At 43.0% G+C, this 25,727-nt stretch overlaps 1 protein-coding gene across 1 annotated transcript in view; it reads right to left on the bottom strand.

Annotated features, from left to right (window-relative positions):
• The window catches only part of LOC145396372 (uncharacterized), a 164,400-nt gene that overhangs the window by 86,623 nt on the left and 52,050 nt on the right, over nucleotides 1-25,727 (bottom strand). The window contains exons 2-3 of the mRNA XM_080269765.1: nucleotides 7,925-8,037; nucleotides 3,845-4,597 (exon numbers count right to left, since the gene is read on the bottom strand). Of these exons, the coding sequence (XP_080125891.1) occupies nucleotides 3,845-4,597; nucleotides 7,925-7,927 (756 nt within the window). The 5' untranslated portion in view covers nucleotides 7,928-8,037. The remainder of the gene's footprint in view (nucleotides 1-3,844; nucleotides 4,598-7,924; nucleotides 8,038-25,727) is intronic.

Below are 25,727 nucleotides of genomic sequence, written 5' to 3'. Positions count from 1 at the left end.
AAACTTTCGGTAAACACAGAGACATTATGAAAAGTATCTTGCCAATATGTATGAAACGAAGAGTATATAACGAATGTATGATCCCAGTTATGACTACGGCTGTGAGACCTGGAAACTGACAAAATCGATGGAAAGGTCAACATTCGAAATATCTTTAAGAAACTGGAAAAGGTCAACTTGGGTAAGAGAGCAGACTAAATTCAAAGACATTATAGAAGATACAAAAGAACAGAAACGGGGGTGGGCAGGTCATGTAGCAAGAATAAGGGATAACCAATGAAGCAGGAGGCTGACTAAATGGACTCTTAAGATACTGTAAGTATAGCAGAAAAATGGTCAGCCAGGAGGTGGAGAGATGAGATAGAGAAGTTTGCAGGCAAAATCTGGCAGATCGGTTCATTCAAAGAGATCATGGAAAATGTTGGGGGAGGCCATTCTTCAGCGGTAAACTTGCAATGGCTGACATATATATATATATATATATATATATATATATATATATATATATATATATATGGAGCCTCTGTGGTACAGTGGTAGAGTGTGCGTTTCGCACACTGGTGAGCGCGGGTTCGCCTCCCGCCAAAGTTCACTTTGGAAAGCGTTCACCAAGCCACTTGCTACTTTAGCGGACACCAGGGGTGCTGTGGTTGAACCAGTGTCGCATACTAGTATGCTTGCACCCAATCGGCTTAAGGCGGGCCGATTACACTTGGTTCACAGACTACACACACATCCGAAGCTACTACAACACTACAATCACACTTGCAAGCACTTCTCACCCTACATACAATCTCTACCAGACTGCCTAAGCCTCTGGGTAGATATATATTGGCTGTATCGTCTCAGCTTCGGTAGGGATAGGCCGGTCCTGCAGTGGGCCTCAACGGCTGATGATGATGATGATGATGATATATATATGAGGCGCCCCCTGCTGAAGTGATGCAAGTGACACCTCGGTCGAAATTTAGTTTTCACTTGCATCGAATAGTACGATAATAGCTCTATGTGAAGTAAGTTTCCCAAATGATTCTGGGAAGTGGTGTGGTCATAAGGTCCATAATCCTACACAAAACCACGAATTTTTGGAGGAAATGCTGCACGACTTTCCGATCTGTAGTGAGGCAAGAGCCCGGGAGAGATGCCCAACCAATCAGCACACTAACATCATGGTGCCCGCCAGCCAATGGGAGCGCAGAAGGGCCGTCAGTCATAGCTCCTTCCATGTATCAATTGGTTTACTTTTTTTTCCTTTCTTTTTTGTGTGTGGTTTTCTGACTTGCACGGTTCGTTGTGTTAAGCTAGTGTTAAGAAAAAAAGTAATATTATTATGAAAGGAAAGTCATTATTTTTTTTAGTAACAATCAAGTTGTGTGTACGTGTCTACATAAAAGAAAAATATTATTTTGAAAGTCCTTAAGAGTGTTACAATACCGATTTTTTTTTTTTTTAACAAGAAAATATTATTCAGCGTTGAGCCATTGTGCCAAAGGGGGTTCTACGGTTATGATTAAGTGAGGTACCCAAGAGAAAGCCTTAGTGTTAAGTTAGTGTTAAGAAAAAATAAGAATAACATTATGAAAGAAAAGTCATTATTATTTTCTTTAGTAAAAATCAAGTTGTGTGTACGTGGCTACATTAAAGAAAAATATTATTTTGAAAAGTCCTTACGAGTTTTACATTACCTATTTCTTTTTAATTTAAAAGAAAATAATATTCACTGTATTATGAGGAGGAAATTAAGTATTGACATCAAGAACATATTAAGTGACGAAGTAGTACGGTAATAAGACAAAGCACAGTTACATTCAATAATATTATTATCAAGGTCATTGTCTCCCAATGGCTTGGGTAGGCCTTCAGTCTTCATCAGCCGCTTATGCAGACAGTTTAAAACAACAGGATTATTAATAGGTAATGGATCCCATTTTATCCATGCAACCCCGACATATCGTATGTCGAGTGAAATCGTATGGAGGTACCTAAAATATAAGGTACAAAAGCGCCATGTGCTTCAAGGGGTCATGTATTATCAGTAGATTAATAATAACCCGAGAAAATAACGTATGAGAGTTGGAAATGAGGTTAGCGCCACCGATTTGCTCCTTGCTTCACTTCCGCTCTAGAGGTGAAGTAAGGCAAGGGCAAGAGGGAGTGAGCCAGTCCGCCAACTTTCAAACGCTGTTTTCTCGACTTTCTGTTTGTGTCGTTTGCATCACTTCAGCAAGGGGCGCCTCATATATATATATATATATATATATATATATATATATATATATATATATATATATATATATATATATACCGTATTGTTGCAAGCAGAAACACAGTTTTCGAGCCAGTCGTGTTCAACCAAAAGGAACTCTTGGCGGCCGGCTCGAGAACATGATTCATTGAAAACTGGCCATCTTCAACACACAATAATAACACATGAATTTCAGTATAAAAGTATAATTTGGCAGCGTTGGCACAAGTGTTATGCTGTGTATATTCTGGTCCTACAATAAGATTCTCCATACACTCAGTCATTCTGTTTCAACTGTGAGATGGTTGAAAAAAAAACCCGCTTGGCGGAAATGTCAACCGAAATATATATTTTTTTCAGCTGATACCATGCTGTAAACGATGGACACGGGAGAGTAAAGCCCAAGACCCTCTGCAGGAGGAAGTCTGATAAGGTCGCAAGTACTTTTGATTTTCTAAAGGTTCACCTTCTGTCATATGGCTAGCTAGGGGATGAAAAATGAACAAAAGTTTCCGCAGATATATGCAGAGAACAGTAGGTCAACTCACAGAACAAAGTCAACTAAGCTTATTGGAAGACTTGATAGTACGGCAAATATGAAGGGACTCAAGTTTGAGAATAACTGAAATAAGGTGAAGGTCATAAGGCAGCGTATAAGTTAAAATTTAGACCGATTGTGAAGCGCGAGTGTTGCACTGTTCAGTGCTCCTTGTTTTGTACATTTTTTCATCTAAATAAAGAGCCATTTCGTAAAATGTAAACCTAAACTTTTTTTTTTTTTTTTCTGGATTAGGTATTATGTGTTGGTGGGCTTGGTGAAACATTTCAATTTGCCCAAATGCCATATTAGCTTTCAGTGACACTGAACAGTAAGATATAAGTATCAAAATACCTTTATGGCATCATATGGACACCAAATGACTCGCAGAACAACGTACATCCCAAGTAACACGATAATGAAAGTAGGAAATCATTGGGTCTCGCCGGAGGTATGCCATTCTTTATAAATTGTTCTAAATTTTTCTTACATCTTTTCCAGTCACAGATGTATCCAAAACGACTCCCTAGTTCATAGTGGGAATGTGAAGTATATTAGGTTTACTTTGTAATGTGAACAGAAATAACGATTTAAATATCAAACTCAGTTATAAGGACACTGGACCTGTTTCAGAATGACCACTTGGCGAGGGTGGTCTGCTCCAAAATTGTTCGATAAATATGTTGTGATTGCCCAACAGGTGTTAGTGAATATACAAAGATTTCTTTCTATTGGGAGTCAAGTTCTTGAAAACAAAAGAAAATGAAGCGAAAACAGAAAGTACGAATGCGTTCTGTGCTTCGTCCTAATTAAGATACACATGGAGATCAAGGCCAAATTCAATGGCGAAGGAGAAGAGTGCTTAAATGTAATCAAAAGACAAACTGAAATATAAATACCTAAGCCATGCAAATCTAAACAGCCATATCAACCATTCCTAGGACATCAGTATCCTGTTTTATAAAAAGCAGTAGCTTAAGTTATGAAAATATGAGGGAAATCTGCAAACATCTTCATTTTCTGAGATCTAAATACTCTTTATGTAATGGTATTGTTCTTACCGTCCAGCTGGTGGCTACAGTGCTGACGTGTGGGAAGAGTTGCTGGCATCTCTGCTTCCAAGCCTCAACCATGATACTGCAGTGTTCAGTCTTATGAATGGCTGTCTCAACTTCCTGTGGTGTGGTCACAGCCTGTTGATATTTCAGTACTTCCTTTAACCTTTCTTCTATACATTCTCCTTCTTTCTTCTCAGCTACAACTCTGGTATACTCCTGCTGAACCAGGTTAACTGCTGCTTTGTTCTTCTTCATAAGGTCATTCAATTCATCGTGCAGTTGACAGTGCTCGGTCTCCCAGTCTCCTAGATGAACTTGGTACTGGTCCAGCTCGGACTGCATCTCGTGACAGACAGTGACCAAGCTAGTCATACAGTTCTGCTGCTCCTTCACTAAGGACTGTAACTTACTGCTGATCCCCGCTGATTGCTTTGGACTTGGGGCACAAGGCGGTTCCTCTAGAATCTTCTTTTCCGGGGATGATGGGTGTACAACTGCCTCTGGTGCTGACGGCGTTTTTGTTAGTTTTTTGTCTTTGAGATGTTTAATAAAGGCCTCCATGCCATAGTTTATGGGGAACTGTGTGGCGTTGCTGGCGGGGTGATGGGCACGACAGTCAGGGCAGGCCACATTGCCAGACTGCACCATGCTGCCAAGACACGCCGAACAGAAGGTGTGACCGCATGGCACAGTGCGTGGTCGGCGATCAGTCTCATCAAAAGCGGCGAAACAGATACCGCACTCCCCAGGGTTAACCTGTGAATGAATAAAAACAGAGAAGCGGGGGTAAAGGAAGGATAATAGGGAATAAATTAAATGTGATCTAATTATATACCTGTATTGATGCAACCATTATGTTGGACTGATTTACTGCAGGCAGACCTGTATTTATTTATTAACCTTTCTGAAAGTCAAGAATCCACCATTTTGTTCACCACGGAGAGAAAAAAAAAAAAAAAAAGGGTTTTCACTGATTTGACACCTTCAGCCCAAGGACATTTTTTCTGTTTCATTCTAGGAATTTCCAGAAATATATATTGCATGCTTTTAACTCATTTAATTTAAAGTCTCGTAAGCTGACTGAAATGGTGTGGTGGAAATAAAAAATACAGTAATAAAAAAGAACTCATGCTGACGTGGGTGGCCCTTTGTAATGTTGGTATTTAACTGACAGTTAACATAAATTGACATTTTCACAATCCGCACCCTGCTGCTGAAGATGTTAAATCAATCAATATAGCTTTTTTTTTTTCGAATTTAGATGAAATAGCCATGTTTGAACTTCTCAGGCACCAGGTTATAATTTTTTAAGTAACACAGTCCCCTTGGACATGAACGAACTGCTCTACCCCTCCCTTGCTTTCCTTCCCACCTTCCCATAGTTTCTTGTTCCCCTTCCATCCTCGTGGCAACACAAGCCCACGATTTCCAAAGGGACTACTTACCTGAATGGAATGGTTACAAATTTAATGTCATTAATTTCAGTGTGTCTGGAGCTGATTTAGACTTCCCATATAAAAAAAAAAAAAGAAAAAATCAATTTGACTGTCCATGAGATGTAAAACTATCAGTTGAGGTTCAGACCTGCAATGGCTCCTGTAAGCTTAATAAAACTGTCTGGCAGCAGCAAGAATAAATTAAAATAACTCCCTCAGCTTGACGGGCTTAGTAGTGTCAAGAGCAATATCTATGAGCACGGTAAAAAAACAGTACAGAGAGTTTCCACACACTGCCCTCTCTCATTAGGGCCACTCCAACATCAACTGCCCTACCTTCTCTCTCTTTTATATCCACAGACAGACTGAACAACCATGGAGATATGACATCCCTTTTTCAATCCAACCTTCAACTATAAAAAATCACTCAGTTCACTGTCCACACGCACTGCAGCCTTAGCACCCTCATACATTCCCTTTATGGCATTCAACAACTTTCCATTTACTCCATATATTCTTAACACTTTCCACAGCCCTTGTCTATCCACCTTGTCATATGCTTTCTCCAAATCGATGAAGGCCGCATACAACTTCCCCTCTCTAGAAACTTTTCTACTAAAGACCTAAGAATATCTCCTCTACACAACTTCGTTCCTACCTAAATCATCCCTGTTCTATCTATCTATCTATCTATAGCCCGACGCCCTAATCCCGCAAAGGGTGGCCGCAGACAAAACGCCTCCAAGTCACTCTGTCACCCACCATTTGACTCCCCTCCCCCAACTCACCCCCCCCCTCCCTCACATACCTCTCAACTCCATCCCTCCACCTCATCCTCGGTCTACCCCTCCCTCTCCCTCCCTCCACCTCACCTACATACACCCTCTTAGTCAGTCTTTCATTCTCCATTCTCTCCACATGTCCAAACCACCTCAGTGTATTTCTCCAAATCTTTTCAACCACATCCACATCTACCCCACAACGTTCCTTCACTTCTTCATTCGTCAACCTGTCCCTCCACGTCACTCCACATGCTCCTCTCAAGTAACTTATTTCCACTGCTCTCACTCTTGACTTGTTCCCCTCTTGCAAGGTCCACGCCTCGCTTCCATACGTCAGGGTAGGGATCACAATACCATCATGCAGTGACTTCTTAACTTCCATACTCACCTCTGTTCTACTCCCTGTTCTACTCCAACTAATTCCTCTGTTATTTCTCTTTGTCAATGAGTATCCTGCCAAATACTTTTCCTATTACACTGAGAAGACAAATGGCCCTATGATTACCACATACATCTTTTTCCCCTTTTCCTTTGTACGTGGGAATAATTATACCTGACTTCCAATCCTCCGGGACTTTACCTTCCTCCCAGGCCAATCTCCACATCTTCCATATCCATTCTATTACTCTCTCTCTCTCCCATGCTTCAGCTTTTCACCACAAACTCCATCAATTCCTGGGGTTTTCCCTATTTTGATTTTCTTCATTGCTTCCATAGCTTCAATCTTACTGAGTTTTTCAGCACTTCTCACGACCCTCCTTCTTTTAGCCATTCCTCAGCCACTTATTCTCGCATTACTTTTATTCTCATTGTTCAACACTTCCTTAAAGTGTTCTCTCCATTTGCTCACTTTTTCTTCCTTCTCCACTAGTAATCTACCATTTTTAATAATAATAATAATAATAATAATAATAATAATAATAATACAGTAATAATAATAATGCTATACCTGCTGTGACAGCATGTAACACCTAGTACTGAGCATGGATGAAAATTTTGTGAATCATTTAAGAAAGCTAAAATATTACAATGCAATAAAGGAATTAAAGATAGTAAGGTGGCACTTACTGCACCCCCCATCCCCCACCTCCTCCCTCATATTACTTTAACATGACATTCAAAAGGGGGTGCGTCTTCCCTGACGCTGACCTTGGTAAAACTGTAATGACGTCACTGCATAAGCCTTCCCCTTCACTACAGCAATGTATCTTTTTCCATCATTACTTTAACAACTATACCCTTCTTACTCTAACTCGGCCTGAAATTGTCATCTCCCCAGCTTAAGTAGTTACGGCAGCTGTAAGAAGAAATTATTTCACGAATAGGATGCTAGCCGCGAAGAGGTGCTACAGAAAGATGTAGGGCTGTGGCATTGCCTTTTTCCGCCCTTCAGATACGTGAAATATGGTGTAAAAGAAAGAAAATTTGGTCCATGTTTGAGTAAAGAGTATAGCCGATCTGACTTAGCCCTGGAGAGACGCAGGGAAAAAGTTGTAATGATGTTGTAACCAAAGCTGTAAATGAAGGTTGTATCTAACCCCTCCAGTTCAGAGGGACTAACTCAAGGTAAATAAAATCGTCCTGAGGACGAACGAACAATATAAAGAAGTACTATACTCTCTCTACTCTAACTTGACCTAAAATTTAATCTCTCCATCATAAATGCTGAGCTGTAACAACAGATCAGCGTTAGAATATTTTGTCAGTCATGAAGTGCTACGAAATAGATGTACAGCTATAGTATTGTCTTTTCACGCCACTAAGCGACATACAGTAGGCCACATGAGGACAACAATCTGGGCCAAGTTAGAGCAAAACGAGTAAAGTCTAACTGGTCAGCAACTGATCTGGTAAATACTGCTCACCATTGTCAAAGGGTCCGTGGTAACGGAGGTACGTGGTAACTGCTTTTGTACTGGCGACTGCTGTTCTTCTGCTAGAGGTTTGTTTGCGATAGGATCTCTGGTTCTGGTAGGGTCTGCAAAAAATAAAAAGAGAACGCCTAAAGTTCATTTTTGAGAGACTTTTTGACCAAGTGATATGCGATTTGAAAACTAAAGATCCTTGGTTTCATCTTTGCCTCTCCCTTGCCTTATGGAGGGTATCAATGCCATACCACCACCTAACTCATCCATTTTTTAATGCAATAACAGTGGTATGTACCCGTGTTATACATCTGCTTTTTCAATCATACCTACGACTGTTGGTGGCCACCAAAGCTGGAGATGTCCCCCATCCACTGTTTCACACACACACACACACACACACACACACACACACACACACACACACACACACACACACACACACACACCAATGAATTTTTTATACAAACGGGAGCCAGATGCTATAGGGCTGCAAAATAATTGCTCCTCCCATTGACAAACTCAGACTTTGTATATGTGAGATAGTAAACTGTACGACGGTAAAAGGCTGGGAACAATCACACTTCTCTGAGACAAGCTAAATGAGAATAAACTTCCAGCTCATCGGGAAATTGGAATCTGAATGACAAAGGTAAAAGAATTTGTTTAGGCTGTGTCAGTGTCGGGGAACAATTCTTGAGAACAGTATGTGGTATAGGCTGTATACAGCACTTTGGTATCGTGGCCAGAGAAGACATGAAGTAGCGTTCATCTTCTGAAGAACTTAATTTAGAGTGGGAAAGAAAAAAGGAAGAGCAGCACTAGAATCGTTCGACACAAAATGAGGCAAAGGTATGAAAGATTAGTTCTGATTTGTTAGAGGAAGATATGGCAAGAAAGCAATCACAACATGAAAGAGGATGGAAAAGGCAGAAGTAAAGCAACAGGAGAGGCTTTTAGTATGATGCCAGAGGGAACAAGAGGAATTAGACTGAGTGGGTTTACTACATTTGGTGCGAATTAAGTTGTTTTTAGAACAGACGTAGCACGATTCTGGTCAGAAATATACAAGGCATGTGATTCAGGGTTCAACTGGCGTTGATGCCTTTTCGCTAGTTTTTGTTTGTTTGTTTGTTTATGAGAAGGACAAGGTATTAATGACTAGAAGCCCGCACAATTGTTTGTTCCAAGGGTAAAAAGCCAGATTCAAGACTCGGGCATTTCGAGATGCCTGGACACATCATGGATATACGACTGGAGATCATAGGCAGCGGGAAATACAGGGTGAGGAGTACAGTTCTAGAGATGACGTATTGCATACACAAATGACTGAGAGTACTGCTTAATTCATGCATTAGAAAGCTGAACAGAAAGTGGGTGCAAGGGTGCAGCTAGACGGGTACTTTGCCCCACATGTATTGGAAGGATGCAAGAAGATACTTCAAAAGAACAGTGACCACTGAAGTAGCGATAGTAAAGATAAGTATGTAACAGCGCAGCAAAGAGAGAGAGAGAGAGAGAGAGAGAGAGAGAGAGAGAGAGAGAGAGAGAGAGAGAGAGAGTCAGTGGAACTGATGAGGCGAAAAAGTTTTTGACTCCACCCTGTTTTAGAAGAGGTGTGTGTGGGAAGCCCCCCCTTACACACACACACACACACACACACACACACACACACACACACATGAGAGTTGTACCCCATACAGGGGCGAATGAAACCCCCGGTACAAAGTCAACAGAGGCGTGAGGTGAAGAAAACATGGAGCCAGCTTAGCACACCTAATCTCTTGGAAGCAGATTTTTCATGAGGTACTGTAACTTTTCCATATTAAGTCTTCCCAAACGAACTATCCAAGAATATTGATAAAAGATAAAGGATTGGGATGCATATTGCTGAATATTAAATGGTGCTCCTGGGGAAGACTTTAACAGGTCAAAAAATACAGGAACTGAGTTTTCGATGAATTAAAATAAGTTTTCTTTTACTCTTATCAGAAATATGGGCCAATTCAGCAACTGGATGAGCCATAGCCTCACCTCGTGATTGCAGACGTAGCCTAACTGCTGTGACGGACGCAGTTAGCAGCGGGAGGAAAGGTAATGGGTGGAGTCATCAGTGTGATAGTGGATAGGGTTTGATGTGCAGCTCAGAAGATACTTGATAAAAATAACTGATATGAATAATGGATTCCCAGCACCAGGTATCAAAGATAATGCACTAATGCAAAGCAAAGATATGTGACTAGCAATGGATCAGAAATGGGGACAGAGGTGAAGAAGTGGTGTTGGCACTGGAGCAGTCTTGGTGCTGAAGTCATCTTGGCACTGAAGTGGTCTTGGTGCTGAAGTGGTTTTTGCTTTGAAGTGGTCTTGGCTTTGAAGTGGCCTTGGCTTTGAAGTGGTCTTGGCTTTGAAATGGTCGTGGCATTGAAGTGGTCTTGGCACTGAAGTGGTCTTGGCTTTGAAGTGGCCTTGGCTCTGAAGTGGTCTTGGCTTTGAAATGGCCGTGGCATTGAAGTGGTCTTGGCGTAGAAGTAGCTAATCTTGGCAATGAAGTGGTTTTGACACAGAAGTGGTCTTGGTGTTGAAGCGGTCTTGGCGAGAAAGTGATTTTTATGTAAAAGTAATTTTGGCATTGGTGTGGTCTTGATACTGAATTGGTCTTGGCACAGAGGTTGTCTTGGCACAGAATTGGTCTTCACATAGATGTGCTCTTGACATAGAAGTGGTCTTGGCATAGAAGTAGTCTGGGCACAGAAGTGGTTATGGCACAGAAGTAGTCTTAGTATAGAAGTGGTCTTCACACAGAAGTAGTTTGGGCACAGAAGTGGTCTTGGTACAGATGGGGTCTCGGCGTAGAATTATTTTTGGCAATGAAGTGGTCTTGGTGTTGAAGTGGTTTTGGTGCTGAAGTGGCAAGGCAATGAAATAACTTGGCAATGAATTGGCTTGGTGTTAAAGTGGCTTGGAGATAAAGTGGCTTGGCGATGATGTGGCCTGATTGGTCAGTTGATAGAAAGGTCTGACTCAGGACGGAGGGAAGGGTTGATGTCAGTGGGAGGTCCCTAACCTACTCATGCCATGAAATCAAGTGCCTTAACTAACAGAAGTAGAGGGAAAACAGTGGCCAGAAGAAACATGGAAATATTCAGAGGAGAAGAGGACGGAAGAGAAGAGGTCAGTAAGGAAGGAAACACTGAAGACAAAATGGCCGTTTTAGTGGCCTCTTACGACAAGCAGGGATACTGGGGAAGAATTCTTTCTCCTCCCCAGGAATGTTTATGAAATGAAGGAAGATATTTGGTGACAGGACATAGCCCAGAGGAACACCAATGTTGACTGCTTTAGAAAAAGTGACTGTCTACAAACGTTGCTACATAACGACCAGAATGGAATAATAAAGATAAAGGTAGTGATAGAGGGATAGAAAGTGTATGAGGGGGGTTTGGAAATAAAAATTTTATGCAAGACTCGGTCAAAAGCTTTTCAAATATCAAGTGCGATGGCAAAGCTTTCACTGTAAGACCAAAAGGGTTATTAAGAGTCTGAAAGGAAGGTGAGATCACCAGTAGAGCATCAATAGCAGAACCTATACTGGAGGTAATGATAGATATTTTTTAATGTTTCGAGAACATTAGAAATACAGGATATTAAGCCAATGGAAGACTTTTTTTTTTTTTATATCGTCTTTTACCTAGTTGGCGAACCAAAAACCTAGGCCAGAAACGGTAAGTTAACTATCGTGAATATTAAGTATGTCCAGGGAAGACTGTGAGATTTAATAAGAGTACAGACCACTCATGTCAATAATAATAAAAAAAAAAGTCACGTATAAGAATGAATACTTCTGACTGGGTATTTTGCATCTGGGTAAATTACCATCCCGTCCGGCAATCCCATACACATAGTCGGTTCGCCACATTACTAATCAGCTTAGTGGAGGTGACCATTATAAATATAATCATGTCATGTTTCTGAGTAAGAGTAGTAGTGGCGGAACTCCAATCTGACTGGCCGAGCAGATCTATCAACGGATGGCAAGCTGTTTACTTATCCCCTAATTCTACTGACTATCAAAAATTCTCCGACTATCTTACTTCTACGATGGAACACATTCTATCCATTTCTCCTTTCTCTGAAATCTCCATTCTAGGAGTTCTCAATGTTCACCACCACCTTTGGCTCTCCTCTCCTTTCACGGATCCACCTGGTGAACAAGCCTACATCTTTTCTATCCTTAATGACCTAGAGCAACTTGTACAGCACCCTACCCGTATCCCTGACCGCCTCGGAGAGAGCTCCAACATACTTGACCTCTTCCTCACAACTAATCCTTCTGCTTACTCTGTTAATCTTTTCTCTCCGTTGGGCTCCTCTGATCACAACCTTATTACCCTAACCTGTCCTATCACTCCAGTACGGCCTGTGGACCCTCCAGGGAAACGTCGTCTGTGGCATTTTGGAGCCGCGGACCGGGAGGCCCTCAGGCAGTACTCCTTTGATTTTCCCTGGAATGATTATTGATTCCATGGCCGTGAGCCATCTGAATGTGCCTTGCGCATTACGGAGGTTATTCTCTCGGGCATGGAAGCATACATTCCTTTCTCATATCCTTTGACTAACGCAAGGAAGCCTTGGTTTAATCACGCTTGTTCTAATGCTGTCCACAACAAGGAGAGGGCCTACAAAAGGTACCGGAGCCAACCCACCCCTGAATCACATTATCTTTATGTTTCTGCCCGGAATCATGCTAAGTCTGTTCTTCGCTCTACTAAAAATAATTTCATCCATACTAAATGCTCTCAACTCTCCAACTCGAATTCTTCCCGCTCCTTCTGGCACCTTGCCAAAAATCTTTCTAACAACTTTACCTCATCATCCTTCCCTCCTCATTTCTACTCTGATGGTTCTGTAGCTATTTCTTCTACTGATAAAGCAGATCTCTTCGCACAGACTTTCTCCTCCAATTCCACCTTAGACGATTCCGGTGCTGTTCCTCCATCACTTCCCCCCTCTGACTTCCTCATGGCTGACATTAAAATTTCTTCAGTTCATGTATTTTCTGCCATCACTGGCCTCAGTACTAACAAGGCATATGGGCCTGATGGGGTCCCTCCTGTTGTTCTCAAGAACTGTGCTTCTGTGCTTACACCCTGCCTAGGCAAACTCTTTCGCCTTTGTCTGTCAACTTGTACCTTTCCTTCTTGCTGGAAGTTTGCTCTCATTCAGCCAGTTCCAAAGAAGGGTGACCACTCCCAAGCCTCCAACTATCGTCCAATTGCTTTCACGTCCTGTATTTCAAAAGTTTTCGAGTCAATTCTCAATAGAAAAATTTTAAGGCATCTTTCCTATCACAACCTTCTTTCCGATCGTCAGTACGGATTCCGTCAGGGACGCTCCACTGGCGATCTTCTCACCTACCTTTCAGACTCCTGGTCATCCTCCTTTCGGGACTTTGGCGAAAGCTTTGCCATTGCACTTGACATCTCAAAGGCTTTCGATCGAGTCTGGCATAAATCTTTAATTTCCAAACTGCCCTCCTACGGTTTCTATCCTTCTATCTGTGCCTTCATCGCTAGCTTCCTTTCTGGTCGTTCTATAGCCGCTGTTGTAGACGACCATCGTTCTTCTCCTAGATCTATCAACAGTGGTGTTCCTCAGGACTCTGTCCTATCACCAACTCTCTTCCTTTTATTCATCAATGATCTTCTAAGCTGTACATCTAACCCTATCCACTCATACGCTGATGACTCCACCCTTCACCTTTCCATTCGGTTCCCGCAACGCCCATCTCAACAGTTACTTCAACAAACAAGGGATGAGGCTATGGCACACCTAATGTCTGACTTTGCTCGTATCTCTGACTGGGGTAAAAATATGGTTGTTTTTAATGCATCTAAGACTCAGTTCCTACACCTATCAACCCGACAAAATCTTCCACAGGTATACCCACTAATGTTTAATAATATTCAGCTTAATCCTGCATCATCCTTGAACATGCTTGGGGTTTCATTTACTCGGGACTTATCTTAGAAAAATCATATTACATCTCTTGTAAAATCTGCTTCCAAGAGGTTGGGCGTGCTAAGCCGACTCCGCTCTTTCTTTACCCCTGCACAATTGTTGACTCTATACAGGGGTTTTATCCGCCCCTGTGTGGAGTACAACTCTCATGTGTGGGGAGGCTCCCCACATACAGCTCTTCTCAATAGGGTGGAGTCAAAGGCTTTTCGTCTCATTAACTCTCCTCCTCTTACCGACTCCCTTCAACCTCTGTCTCTTCGCCGCACTGTTGCATCTTTATTTCTTTTCTATCGCTACTTTAATGGTCACTGCTCCTCTGAACTATCTGCTTGCATTCCTCCACCTCTACGACGGGCGCGTAGCACCCGTCTGGCAGCAAACTCTCATCCCTTTTCTGTCCAACTCTCTAATGCAAGAGTTAACCGTTACTCCCAGTCTTTCATTTATGCAACTGGTCAGCTCTGGAACTGTCTCCCTCTGTCTGTATTTCCTGCTGCCTATGATCTCCAGTCTTTCAAACGCAGTGTGTCCAGGCATGTCAAAATGATCGGATGTTGAATTTGGCTCTCTATTGTATTTTGTTTTTCTCTTGTAGGGAACTGTTACTGCGGGCTCATGGCCTTTGGTTCCTTCTTCCTCGCATAAAAAAAAAAAAAATTGCCCCTGCGGGGTTCTGCCATATGGTGAGCCAATGATCCTTAGCAGCAGACAGGGAAGTGCATGGAGGTTTAGTTCCCGCATGGACGCGGCATTTGTGCTTCTCCACTAGGTTAAACAGGGCACCATATTAGGCTCCATATCACCCCGTCACTTGGATATATGGTTACCACCCAGTGAGGTAAACGGATTTCAGAGCTAAAGAAAACCATCAGGTTTGTCAATTAGAGCAGAGTCACATAAATGCAACACTACATCGAGTGAAGAGAGAAACCTGTACTGTACACAGGAAAAATCATCTGATAAATTACCAATATGCTGGGAATCGAACCAGGGACTCTCAGGTGAGAGCCAGGCAGCCGTAAGTGCTTAGGATAGATTAAAAGCATCTACTTGCCCGAGTGCCAGGGGGTTAACTCACCCTCTTAATGACCACAGTGGGGGGCGAAGGGACGTTGGTAAGATTGTGACAACGTGAGTTAACTTTTACCTGGTCGTGGTGTAGTGGTATGCTGCCTGGCTCTCACCTGAGAGTACCTGGTTCGATTCCCAGCATATTGGTAATTTATCAGACTACATCGAGTGAACAGATGATGCACTGAAGCATGCCACTGCCTTAGTTGTCTGAAACTTAATACTTCCCAAATACCACAACAAGACATTTGTTTCCAGAGTTCATAAGCAACCATTCTCAGTGCAGGATGTGATACACGACGTCTGTTCAAAAAGAAATCAAACTTTGTAAACAGCACGCCAACAAGCCGGCATAGTGAGCTTGTGACGGGAGCACCGTAGTAGCAACTCTGAGCTTTAGCTTAAGCCCTAACACTAGCCACATCACACTACGTCACTTAGCCATCGAGGTATACGCACATGAGTGAACGTGTGTTTAGTGCGCTTGGCGATTTGTTGCAAGCTGAACAATGAAGGATCATTAACAGCAATGTGTGAACATGAAAGTTTGCATCAAATTTGGTAAACTTTTACACAGTGGACATTCTGACCAAGACTTGGTGGTGCTGAGAGTCAAGGTTCAAATGAAATGGAGGAATAGAAGACGGGAAAGACAGAGGGAAGTAGTTCATACAAGGAGGGTGGAAACGTTTCAAGAGGATGGAGAAAAGGCAGAATATAAGACACAAGTGGAGGGCCGATTGGGTAATTATGATTTGGAGCAGATGGGGGGCATGGGAGGTGTGTGCAAGATATTCACAGAAGAAATCTGTGCAGCATGTGAGGTGGTATGCGAGATGAAGAGAAGATGAAAGGGGGTGCAAGGCACAGCATGGTGGAATGAAGAGGTGAGACTGGCTGTGGCACAAAAGAAGAAAGCATACAGTGAGTGAATGAGAAACAGGGGCAAGGAAGAAGATGACAGATGGAAGAGACAGTTATATGTAGAGAGGTGAAAAGATTAGTAAGAGAGAGTATGACGAGAGCAGATGAGGAATTTGGAAGGAATTTGAGTGTAAAGTGGAGGGAATGTAAGAAAATGTTCTGGAAAGAAGTAAAGAGAGTTAGGGTGTTAAAGAAGTTAGTCGGGGAGTGAAAGATAAAAATAGTAGATTACTACTGGAGAAGGGAGAAAAAGTGAGCAAATGGAGAGAACACTTTAGGGCATTGCTGAACATAGAGAAATTAATGTGAGTATAAGTGGCTGGGGAATGGTTGGGAGATGGAGGGATGTCAGGAGAGAGGAAGAAGTCAGTAGGAGGGAAGTTGTGGAAGCAATGAAGAAAGTTAAAATAGGAAAAGCCCCAGGAATCGATGGAGTGTGTGGTGAAATGCTGAAGCAAGAGTGGGAGATAATAGTAAGATGGATATGGAAGATGTGCAGACTGGCCTGGGAGGAATGCAAAGTCCTGGAGGATTGGAGTCAGGTATAATTATCCCTATGTACAGTACAAAGGAAAAGGGGAAAAAGAAGTGTGTTGTAATCATAGGGACATTTGTCTTCTTGATGTAAGAGGAAAATTACGAGTACATGGTAGGATACTTATTGACAGAGTTAGGGAAAAAAAACAGAGGAATTAGCTGGAGAACAGGGAGGTTTTAGAAGGGAAAGAATTTGTGTAGATAAGATATTCATTCTTAGGTCTTTAGTGGAAAAGTTTCCAGAGAAGGGAAAGAAATTGTATGCAGCCTTCATGGATTTGGAGAAAGCATATGACAGGGTGGACAGACAAGGAATGTGGAAAGTATTACGAATATGTGGAGTAAATGGGAAGTTGTTGAATGCCGTGAAGAGTATGTATGAGGGTGATATGGCTGCAGTGCGTGTGGATAGTGAACTGAGTTAATTTTTCTATTTGAAGGTTGGATTGAAACAGGGATGTGTCACGTCTCCATGGCGGTTCAGTCCGTATATGGATGGGGTTATAAAAGAGATACAAGGACGGGCAGTGGACGTTGGAGCGGCCCTAATGAGAGAGGGCAGTGTTTGGAAACTCCCTGTACTGTTGTTTGCAGATGATACTGTGGTGTTAAGTGAAGACGAAAGGGGGCTGCAAGGCTTGGTGAACGAGCCTGGGAGAGTGTATATGACGTGGAACCTAAGGGTGAATGTAGGGAAGAGTAAAGTTACGGTCTTCAAGAGAAATTAGGTCATTGAATGTACTGTAGGTTGGATGAGGAGGAAATGGAAAATGTGAGTGCCTTTAAGTACCAGGGTAATGTGATGAGTAAGGATGAAAGTTGGTACAGGGAAGAAAGGTTGCTGGTTCTTTGAAAGCAGTGATACGGGACAGGGAAGTGAGCATGGGACTGAAAAAGTTACTGTGTGACAGTATTGTGACACCACCTTCAACGTATGGAAGTGAAGCTTGGACCTTGTTGGAGGGACACAAGCTGTACCCATACTATGTACACCTAAAACCTATATATATATATGTATATGTAACCAGTACCTTTGATGAAATCAGCACACTTCTCTAAACTGCTGACTTAAGCTAAGGTTCCCACGCCTGCTGCTCGCTATGAGTCAGTATGGGGCTAGACATCTAACAGAGCACAGGTATAGAAGTTCTCTCTGGAATAAACCTCCATTATACGTCACCTCAGATCTTTGAAATAAACCTGAGTGGGGAGCACGGGGCTATTAAAACAATTTGGTAACAGCGGTGTATCGGACCTCTTCGCCTCTACCGTGATTTAGTGCCACGACGGGAGTGATTCCTACACCTGCTTGTGCATTCTCCACACCTGCCGCACGTCTGCCTTTTGCCTGCCTTGTGTTTGGGACAGTTACGTCTTCCGTAGTGAACGCTTCCTGCAACTTCCCTGACGTGTTGTCACCGACGTGTGAACCACATTGCTTCTCAACACCTGCTTTTCTACTGAAACTCAGTAAGGAACTATCAGGTGTCAGCCCTTCCGTCCTCAGTCTTCATAATTTTATATTTACCATCCCGGCTCACGCCACCACACCCCAACCGCCCCCTCTCACCCACACCTTCTGCACTGCTGACCAAGCAGAACCTGCCCCAGCAGCCCCACCCGCACCGCCTGGCAACTGCGGTCACCGGCATCTTGCCCAGGGCCCATGTCTCCACGTCATCGCTGGCTCTCTTCAATCATCGTCTCGCTGGTGATCATCTAACCCTCAGCTGGCCTCCCATTCGTCGCCTGAACTTGTGACGTCATCACCACCCCACCCCCCCGCCACCGGGGAGAGGTCCTTCATTCAAGTACCATCTCAACTTCCCTTCCTCCAAACAAGATTTCGCTTCATTCTCACTGCTTCGGTATTCCTTATATGTACTTGTATAGTTTATTCTAATCAGCTCAAGCCCTGTCTTTCTATAGAGATTACTCTCCGGATTTTCTCTACAGATTGTACCTCATAATACCATTCATCTGTCTTTTATTCACTATCGTGCATCGCTTATATTTACCTTCATTCCCAGCACCACCACCCACCACGCTCACCGCTCACCTCATTTCTTTTCATCTGATTTCCCTTATTCATTTCGCCCCCATTGTAAATATTTACTCCCATTACTATTGTACATATTTCATATGCCCTCATTCTCACATTGTATATAAAAATTTTTATTCTCATTATCATTTAACATTTTCTTTTTTTCTCTCCTTCACTACATGTCATACTTTGGAAAAGCTGAGCTCTCTCCCGTTCGCCAGCGACAAGCAACTGAAAGTGAGCCGGTAACTCCCGATACTGACGATTCAGTGACTCTTCTTCGTAGCGGTCAATCGTACCAAAAATATTCTTCATCCACCCAGACAACTCCTAAAACTGAACATTCTCATACTACTCTCACCACCATCACCCCTACTACTACTACCACCACTACCACTACTACTACTTCTTCTGCTCTAGAGGACCCAGATATCTTTCTCCCAGATAAATTAAATCCAGATACACCTTCATCTTTAAATGACTCCCTAGAACTTCCTTCACCTCCTACTACTTCCACTTCCCAAGTTGTCTCTGATACAACACTTCAGCTCCCAACTCAGCCACACATAACTACCATTACTTTCACTACCTCTCAACCTACTACTTCAGTTACTTCCACACGTATCAAACCTCACTCTCTTCCAACCACGGCAAACACCCCACCCCCTCCACAGTCAATATATGTGGACGATGCTAACCGCCCTAAATTTACCGGCGAAGATAACTCGGTGTCCATTTACGACTTCCTCAGAGAGGTAGAAACGGACATTCGAAACAGACAAATCACAAATGAACCCCTCAAAGTCTCCTACCTTATGGGGAGGCTCCACCAAGGTAGGTCCCCAATAGGAGCCGCGATTCGTTCAGGCCATTTTGAGGACTGTCAAACATTTGATGCCTTGCATCGTGAATTAATTCAGCTTTGTTGTCAACATTCAAATGCCGCCTCTCTCATAGGTTTTACCAATTTATTATCCCAAATGGAGGAGGATATGAAGGTCCCACCTAAAGATGCAAAACTGTATGAGGCAGCAGCGGCAATGAAAGCCACTAGTTCTGAGATGCGCCAGTTGTTGCGTGGCACCCAGTGGGTCAAAGACGTTCAGGGAACATTTATGATTTCCCTTGATGACTTTGGAGATTTGCTGGGTTATCTGAGATTTATGAATTGGCTTGACTCCACCCAGAAAGAATTAGCATTACAGATAGGATTCAACCCAGGAGACAAAATTCAAAATGTCTCCAAGGCCATTAGGGAACAAACAGGATCCAACCTTACTTGTCAGGCCACTAATCGCCCTTCCTTTTCCCAAGTTCTCCACACTCCGTTGCTTCGTCGGATCACTCACGTTCGCGACCAACTGCAAGAGGACAACCTAACACTAACCATTCCCTTTCACGTTGTAGACCACCAACCGGCGGTCGTGATCAGTCAAATGTGCGCCGGGGTAGACAAGCCTCGATCGTGTGCTGGCGCTGTGGTCACATCGGACATCGAACATCCAGTTGCGACTGCGAATACTGACGTCATCCCTCACAGTGTCACCAGCATACGCCATCACGAACGTGTCGCCCCAAGTGCAAATATCATAAGACCAGTACGACTCACACTACTGAGGAGTGTTGTTTCCTAAACAGTCGCCAGTCGGGGGAAGGGAAGCGCTCGCACCGGACCCGTATCACGTAACTACAGAAGACCAACTCCCTATCCGCCAGGTAGGGCCTATCACTTCTTCAGGCTTAGTCATTCTAGGGCAGAGTGAAGACGTACAAACCTCGTTTTTCATGGATATGGGGTCTATGGTAAATCTGATATCTGAAAGCTCCTTAAACAGCATTAGGGGACCAAGTAAAAGGGTCGGCATTCTTAAGCCACCGGACATTCGTTTATGTGGTGTGGATGGCTCCGAGTTTCGAGTCAAAGGGTGAGTTGTTTTGAAAATACAATTAGATAAAGCTTTGACACCTTTTACAGTGACATTTCATGTTACAAATGACCTCAAATATCCAGCAGATGCCCTTCTAGGCTTACCCACCATGGCTGAATACAACATAGCTCTAATTCCGTCTTCTACTAGTATAGACATTTATGGCTTTCCAGTATATGGCATGGCTTATCCACGTCCTGTCCTTTCCCATATTAACTCAGTCATTCAGTCCCCACTATCCTCACCACTACCTGAGAGTACAGGTGAATGCCCCTCATTCTCTGAGAGTAAAGTAATAAATCCACCACTCCCTGGGAGCGTTGAAATAAATTCACCAACTGCTACTGATACACCCTCTAATCACTCAACAGTAAATCATGATAACCCCCCTAATGACAGCACTCAAGCCGACTCAGACACGTCTCAGTTACCTACCTCACAAACTTTGAATGATGTTCTAGAACACGCATAGATGAAGCGTGCAGTAACAAATCAGTGCACAACTTTGTTGCCGCATGAGTTTACTAAAGTCTCTGTTCGTGTTGTAGGTGCGACAGCTGGAGATTCATGAATGTACTAACATTACCAGAGACGTGTTGTGTGAATGGTTTAACTTATGAGTCGGCATTGTGTATTGTGTTGGAGGATAACTTGTGTTACCTGTACTTATTCAATACCAGTAATGCTCCTATCAAACTTAATAGTGGTATAAAGATTGGAGACTTTCTAGTTTACCCATCGGCCGTAAGGGAGTGCCAGGAGGTACCAATCTCCATCCCTACTAAACATGATGATGATGATGGTGAACCAATATGTGGTATGCCATTAATTCTAAGGGATCTGCTCCAACCCTTTCACCTGACCTACTCTCAAGCCTGACTTGTGATGATTATCCACAACATAAAGATCAATTAGTCAATCTATTGCAATCATATCGAGACGTAGTAGCCTTACCCGGAGAACCTATGGGTAGGACAGACTTAGTGAAGCACAACATAGAACTGGTCCACGGTACTCAACCGATTTACATACCAGCCTACCGACTGCCTCATAGCTTGAGGAACAAGACTGACGAGATGGTACAACAAATGTTAGATCAGGATATCAATGAACCCTCTGTCAGTCCGTGGAATAGCCCACTTTTCTTAGTTCCAAAGAAAGATGGCCAATTTAGACCAGTAGTGGACTATGGTCGATAAATTCAGTTACTGTACCCGATCGTTTTCCATTGCCAGTCCTGACTGATTTACTGGAGTCACTAGGTGAGAACAACGTAGTCTTTACATCACTTGATGTACTCAGCGGCTACTGGCAGGTAGAAATGGAAGGATCATCTTGCCCTATAACAGCTTTTAGTACCCCTTCTGGACATTTTCAGTTCAAGAGACTTCCCTTCGGATTAAGGAATGCCCCTTCCGTATGCATGCGACTCATCCATTCAGTTTTTTGTGGCATGATGGGCCATTCTCTCTTCGCCTATATAGATGATATTTTTGTTGTGAGCAAAATCCATTCCTGAACATTTTGTTAAACTTCAGCAAAGTATTTCAGCGCCTTCAACTGGCTGGTCTGAAGATTAACCTCAGTAAATGTAACTTCCTAAGAAAGAAAATTAAATTTTCAGGGCATGTAGTTGATGCACAAGGGATTCATACTAATGCCGATAAAACTAACGCGATAATCAACTTCCCAGAACCTACCAGTACAGATGTTGTAAAGAGTTTCCTGGGATTAAGTGGTTACTACCAGCGATTCATATAAGTTACTCACAGATCGCCGCTCCTCTGACTCACTAAAGAAAAATGTGCCTTTCGTTTGGACAAACGATCAGTCACAAGCCTTCCAAGCACTGAAAACAGCTCTTGTAAATGCCCCCGTTTTAGCATTTCCTGATTATACACAACCATTTCTTTTGTGCACAGATGCCTCGGGCGCAGGCCTTGGTGCAGTTTTAATGCAATTGGATCAAAGATCAAGGAAGTGGGTAATTGCGTATCCTAGCTGCTCCCTCAACCCTGCCGAACGTAATTATAGTGTTACAGATCTCGAAGCTCTGGCAGTGGTCTGGTCCTTGAAACACTTCAGAGATATAGTATATGGTTACCCAGTGCATATCCAAACAGACCACCTACCTCTATGCGATCTGTTCAAAGGACGTAACCTCACAGGTAGGCTAGCTAGATGGTCTGTCATCATCCAGGACTTCAACCCAACTTTTCAGTATGTCCCAGGAAAATCGAATGTGGTCGCGGACGCACTTTCACGCAATGTGGCAGCAGCTGTCACATCAGTGTGGCCAAACAACACTGATAACACCCCACTAACACCAGAAGTCGTTCAACATCATCAGCGCAAGGACCCTGTCTGGTCCAAAGTGATTTATTTCCTGGAATCGGGAGATAATTCTACCTTACCTACTCTGCCAGTACCAATTGATGAGTTCATTCTAAAAGATAATATCTTATACAGGAAAACATTTCTAACATGGAAGGAATTGCCCAATAGGGAAGTCCACCAACTTGTTGTCCCTACTGATCTAATATCTGCGGTACTTCAAATAGTTCATAACACACCTCATGCATCCCATCCAAGTAACGATCGATGCTTGCGACAGGCACGTCTTGCATACTATTGGCCAACTATGCATCGAGATATCAATGTACATTGTGACTCTTGTATTTCGTGCCACCGTGTTACCTGCACCACTCTTACAATACCCAATTCCGTCACATCCGTGGGAAACTGTTTCTATTGACCTTCTAAAACTTCCGCTTACGGAATCAGGCGCTCAGTATTTATTTGTAGCTGTTGATCATCTCTCTCGCTACTGTGTCCTAGTTCCACTTGCAGATAAGACCACGAAAAGCGTAGCGCGTCCTTCATTGACTACGTATTTTGCTCATTTACTACACCCAACACAATAATTACAGATAATGGAACTGAGTTTAACAACAGTCTTCTGGAGGAAATTTGTAAACAGTACAATATCAACAAATGCAATGTTGTCCCTAACCATCCAGCTTCAAATGGCCTCGTAGAGCGACACAACCGAAAGGTTTTGGAGTGTCTCAGACATTTAGGGTCAAATAGTGCCTCCTGGGATGAATGGATACCCCAAGTTGCAGCTTCTATAAATAGTTCTATCAATTCATCCATTGGTGAATCCCCCTTCTTTTTCTTATTTGGGTTCGATAAAGACCTTCCCTATTCCATCCTATCTTCAAAGCTTGAGCCCATCTATAATGTGGATGATTACATGAAAGTGAAAATAACGAACTTCCAGAAAATCCATCAGGATGTCACAGCAAATCTAGCAGCATCTCAGGAGGACATGTTGCAACGCCAACATAAGTCTGCCTCACCTATTAGTATCAACATTGGAGATCTAGTCTTTGCTCATTCCTATACTCGCACCTCCAAATTGGATGACAAAATTACAGGTCCCCACCGCGTCATAATTAAACAAGGTAACAAATTTCAAGTACAAGAATTGTCAACTAAAGATACCAAGTGGGTACATGCAGATGACCTAAAGCGTGCACCTCGAGGCCTGGTGTTGGAAGAGTCCCTTGCACAACCTATCACTACTTCTCCTTCTCCACCTGTTCCTCAGTCTGAACCTTCTCCATCTAATCATTATCGGTCAAAGCTGCGCTCCGCACATAAACATCTTCATGACCTCTCTCATTAATTCAAAATTATTTTCTAGGTAAGATGTTAGCGGTCTACCTGATGGCAGTGCTGACCCTCATAGGGTGTGGGTTGGGTGGGGATGATGGTGGAGTACGTCCCGGGGCCTTAGTCGGCTCAGGAGGCGATGTAATGGTGATTGAGAACGTTGTCTCTTTGCGCTACGATTTAGAGCCCCTGGCCGACGTAGCCATCGCCCTTCCTCACTTCGCATGCCAATTGGACGAGATCAGGCCCCAACTGTCAACCATCATGGGGAAACACAATCCTAATCAACCTTGGTACCCATTGTATCTCCCACTCTCTTGGCAATTGACTTACATCTATGACAATTTCTCTCAACTAAATAACACGTTCTCCAGTCAGACACCAGTAGGTCGTTCACGTGTAAAACGAGGTCTCTTTGACTTGGGAGGTGAAATTCTTAGTGGCTTATTTGGTGCAGCTACAGTTCGTGACCTTTCTGACTTCAAATCCAACCTAGCTCACTTGGCCACGGCCCTAGAATCTCAGAGTAGTCATTAAAGTCCAACACACTACGTTGCAAAAAATTACAGCCCACCTCAATGAAGTCACTTACACTCTGAACAACTTCACAGACATTCTCAGACAACAGATTTCTAAGATTAATATTGTTTCTCAGCTCGTCTATCTAAAACTTCACCTTGACAATCTCCAACTCTCTATTGACTCTCTCCTCTCAAGTTTCAACCTTGGTTCGTATTCTAGTTGATGCTGTTGATGGACGTGTCACTGTGGACTTAGTACCTATTTCTGCTCTTCGCTCTGTATTGAAATGGGCTTACTCTACCTTCGACTTGTCTCCACTACTTTCTTTTTCCAATCTAGAATTCTACTATCCAGTTCTTGAGGCAACCCTTCTGGCAAACTATGTCATGGTTCATATTCCTCTTTGCTCTGCCATCACCTTTAACCTCTTCCAACTTATTCCCTTTCCTTTCAGGTTTAATAACTCCCTAGTACAAGCATCTGTTCTCTCGGAATATTTCCTCCTATCCCATGATCAACTTTCCATTGCCTTTATCTCCTCAACAGATCTCACCAAATGTTCTTTCCTTACCCCTACGTCACGCCTTTGTGCTGCTTACCTTCTATTTTCCCTGGTAGCGCCGCGCCCTGCTAGTCTGCCTTAGTTCTCAACAATTCTGTACACTCTGCCTGTTCCTTTGCACCGGCTCCAGAACTTCCAGTCCATCACGCTCATCTCAACCACGTCCAGTACTTCTTTTTCACGGTTCCTGTCTCTGTTACCATCATGTGTCCTGGTTCTTCTATTCATTCAGCGCTTGCTAATGGTCTCTATAAGACACCTGACTATTGTACAGTTAAATCTGAATCTGTAATCACTTATGCCACTCGTTACCACCAAGCTGTCCGCAATCACACCTATGACATCTTTCAACCACTCAACATGACTTCCACTCTACCATTTGATAATATCTCTATCACCTCTGCAAACTTGCGCATGCTAACCTTTCTAAATGAAAATGACTCCATTATGGACCAGTTTTCTATGGCCTTCAGCCGTTCATGGGTACTTCCAACAATTGTGTTTCCCCCAGTGGTC

Source organism: Coenobita brevimanus, chromosome 37 (genome assembly GCF_032717465.1).
Source record: "Coenobita brevimanus isolate Jiangsu-jjx chromosome 37, ASM3271746v2, whole genome shotgun sequence".
Lineage (NCBI taxonomy): Eukaryota > Metazoa > Arthropoda > Malacostraca > Decapoda > Coenobitidae > Coenobita > Coenobita brevimanus.
Note: the sequence above shows the minus strand (reverse complement) of the source record. Positions and strands in the feature narration are given on the sequence as shown.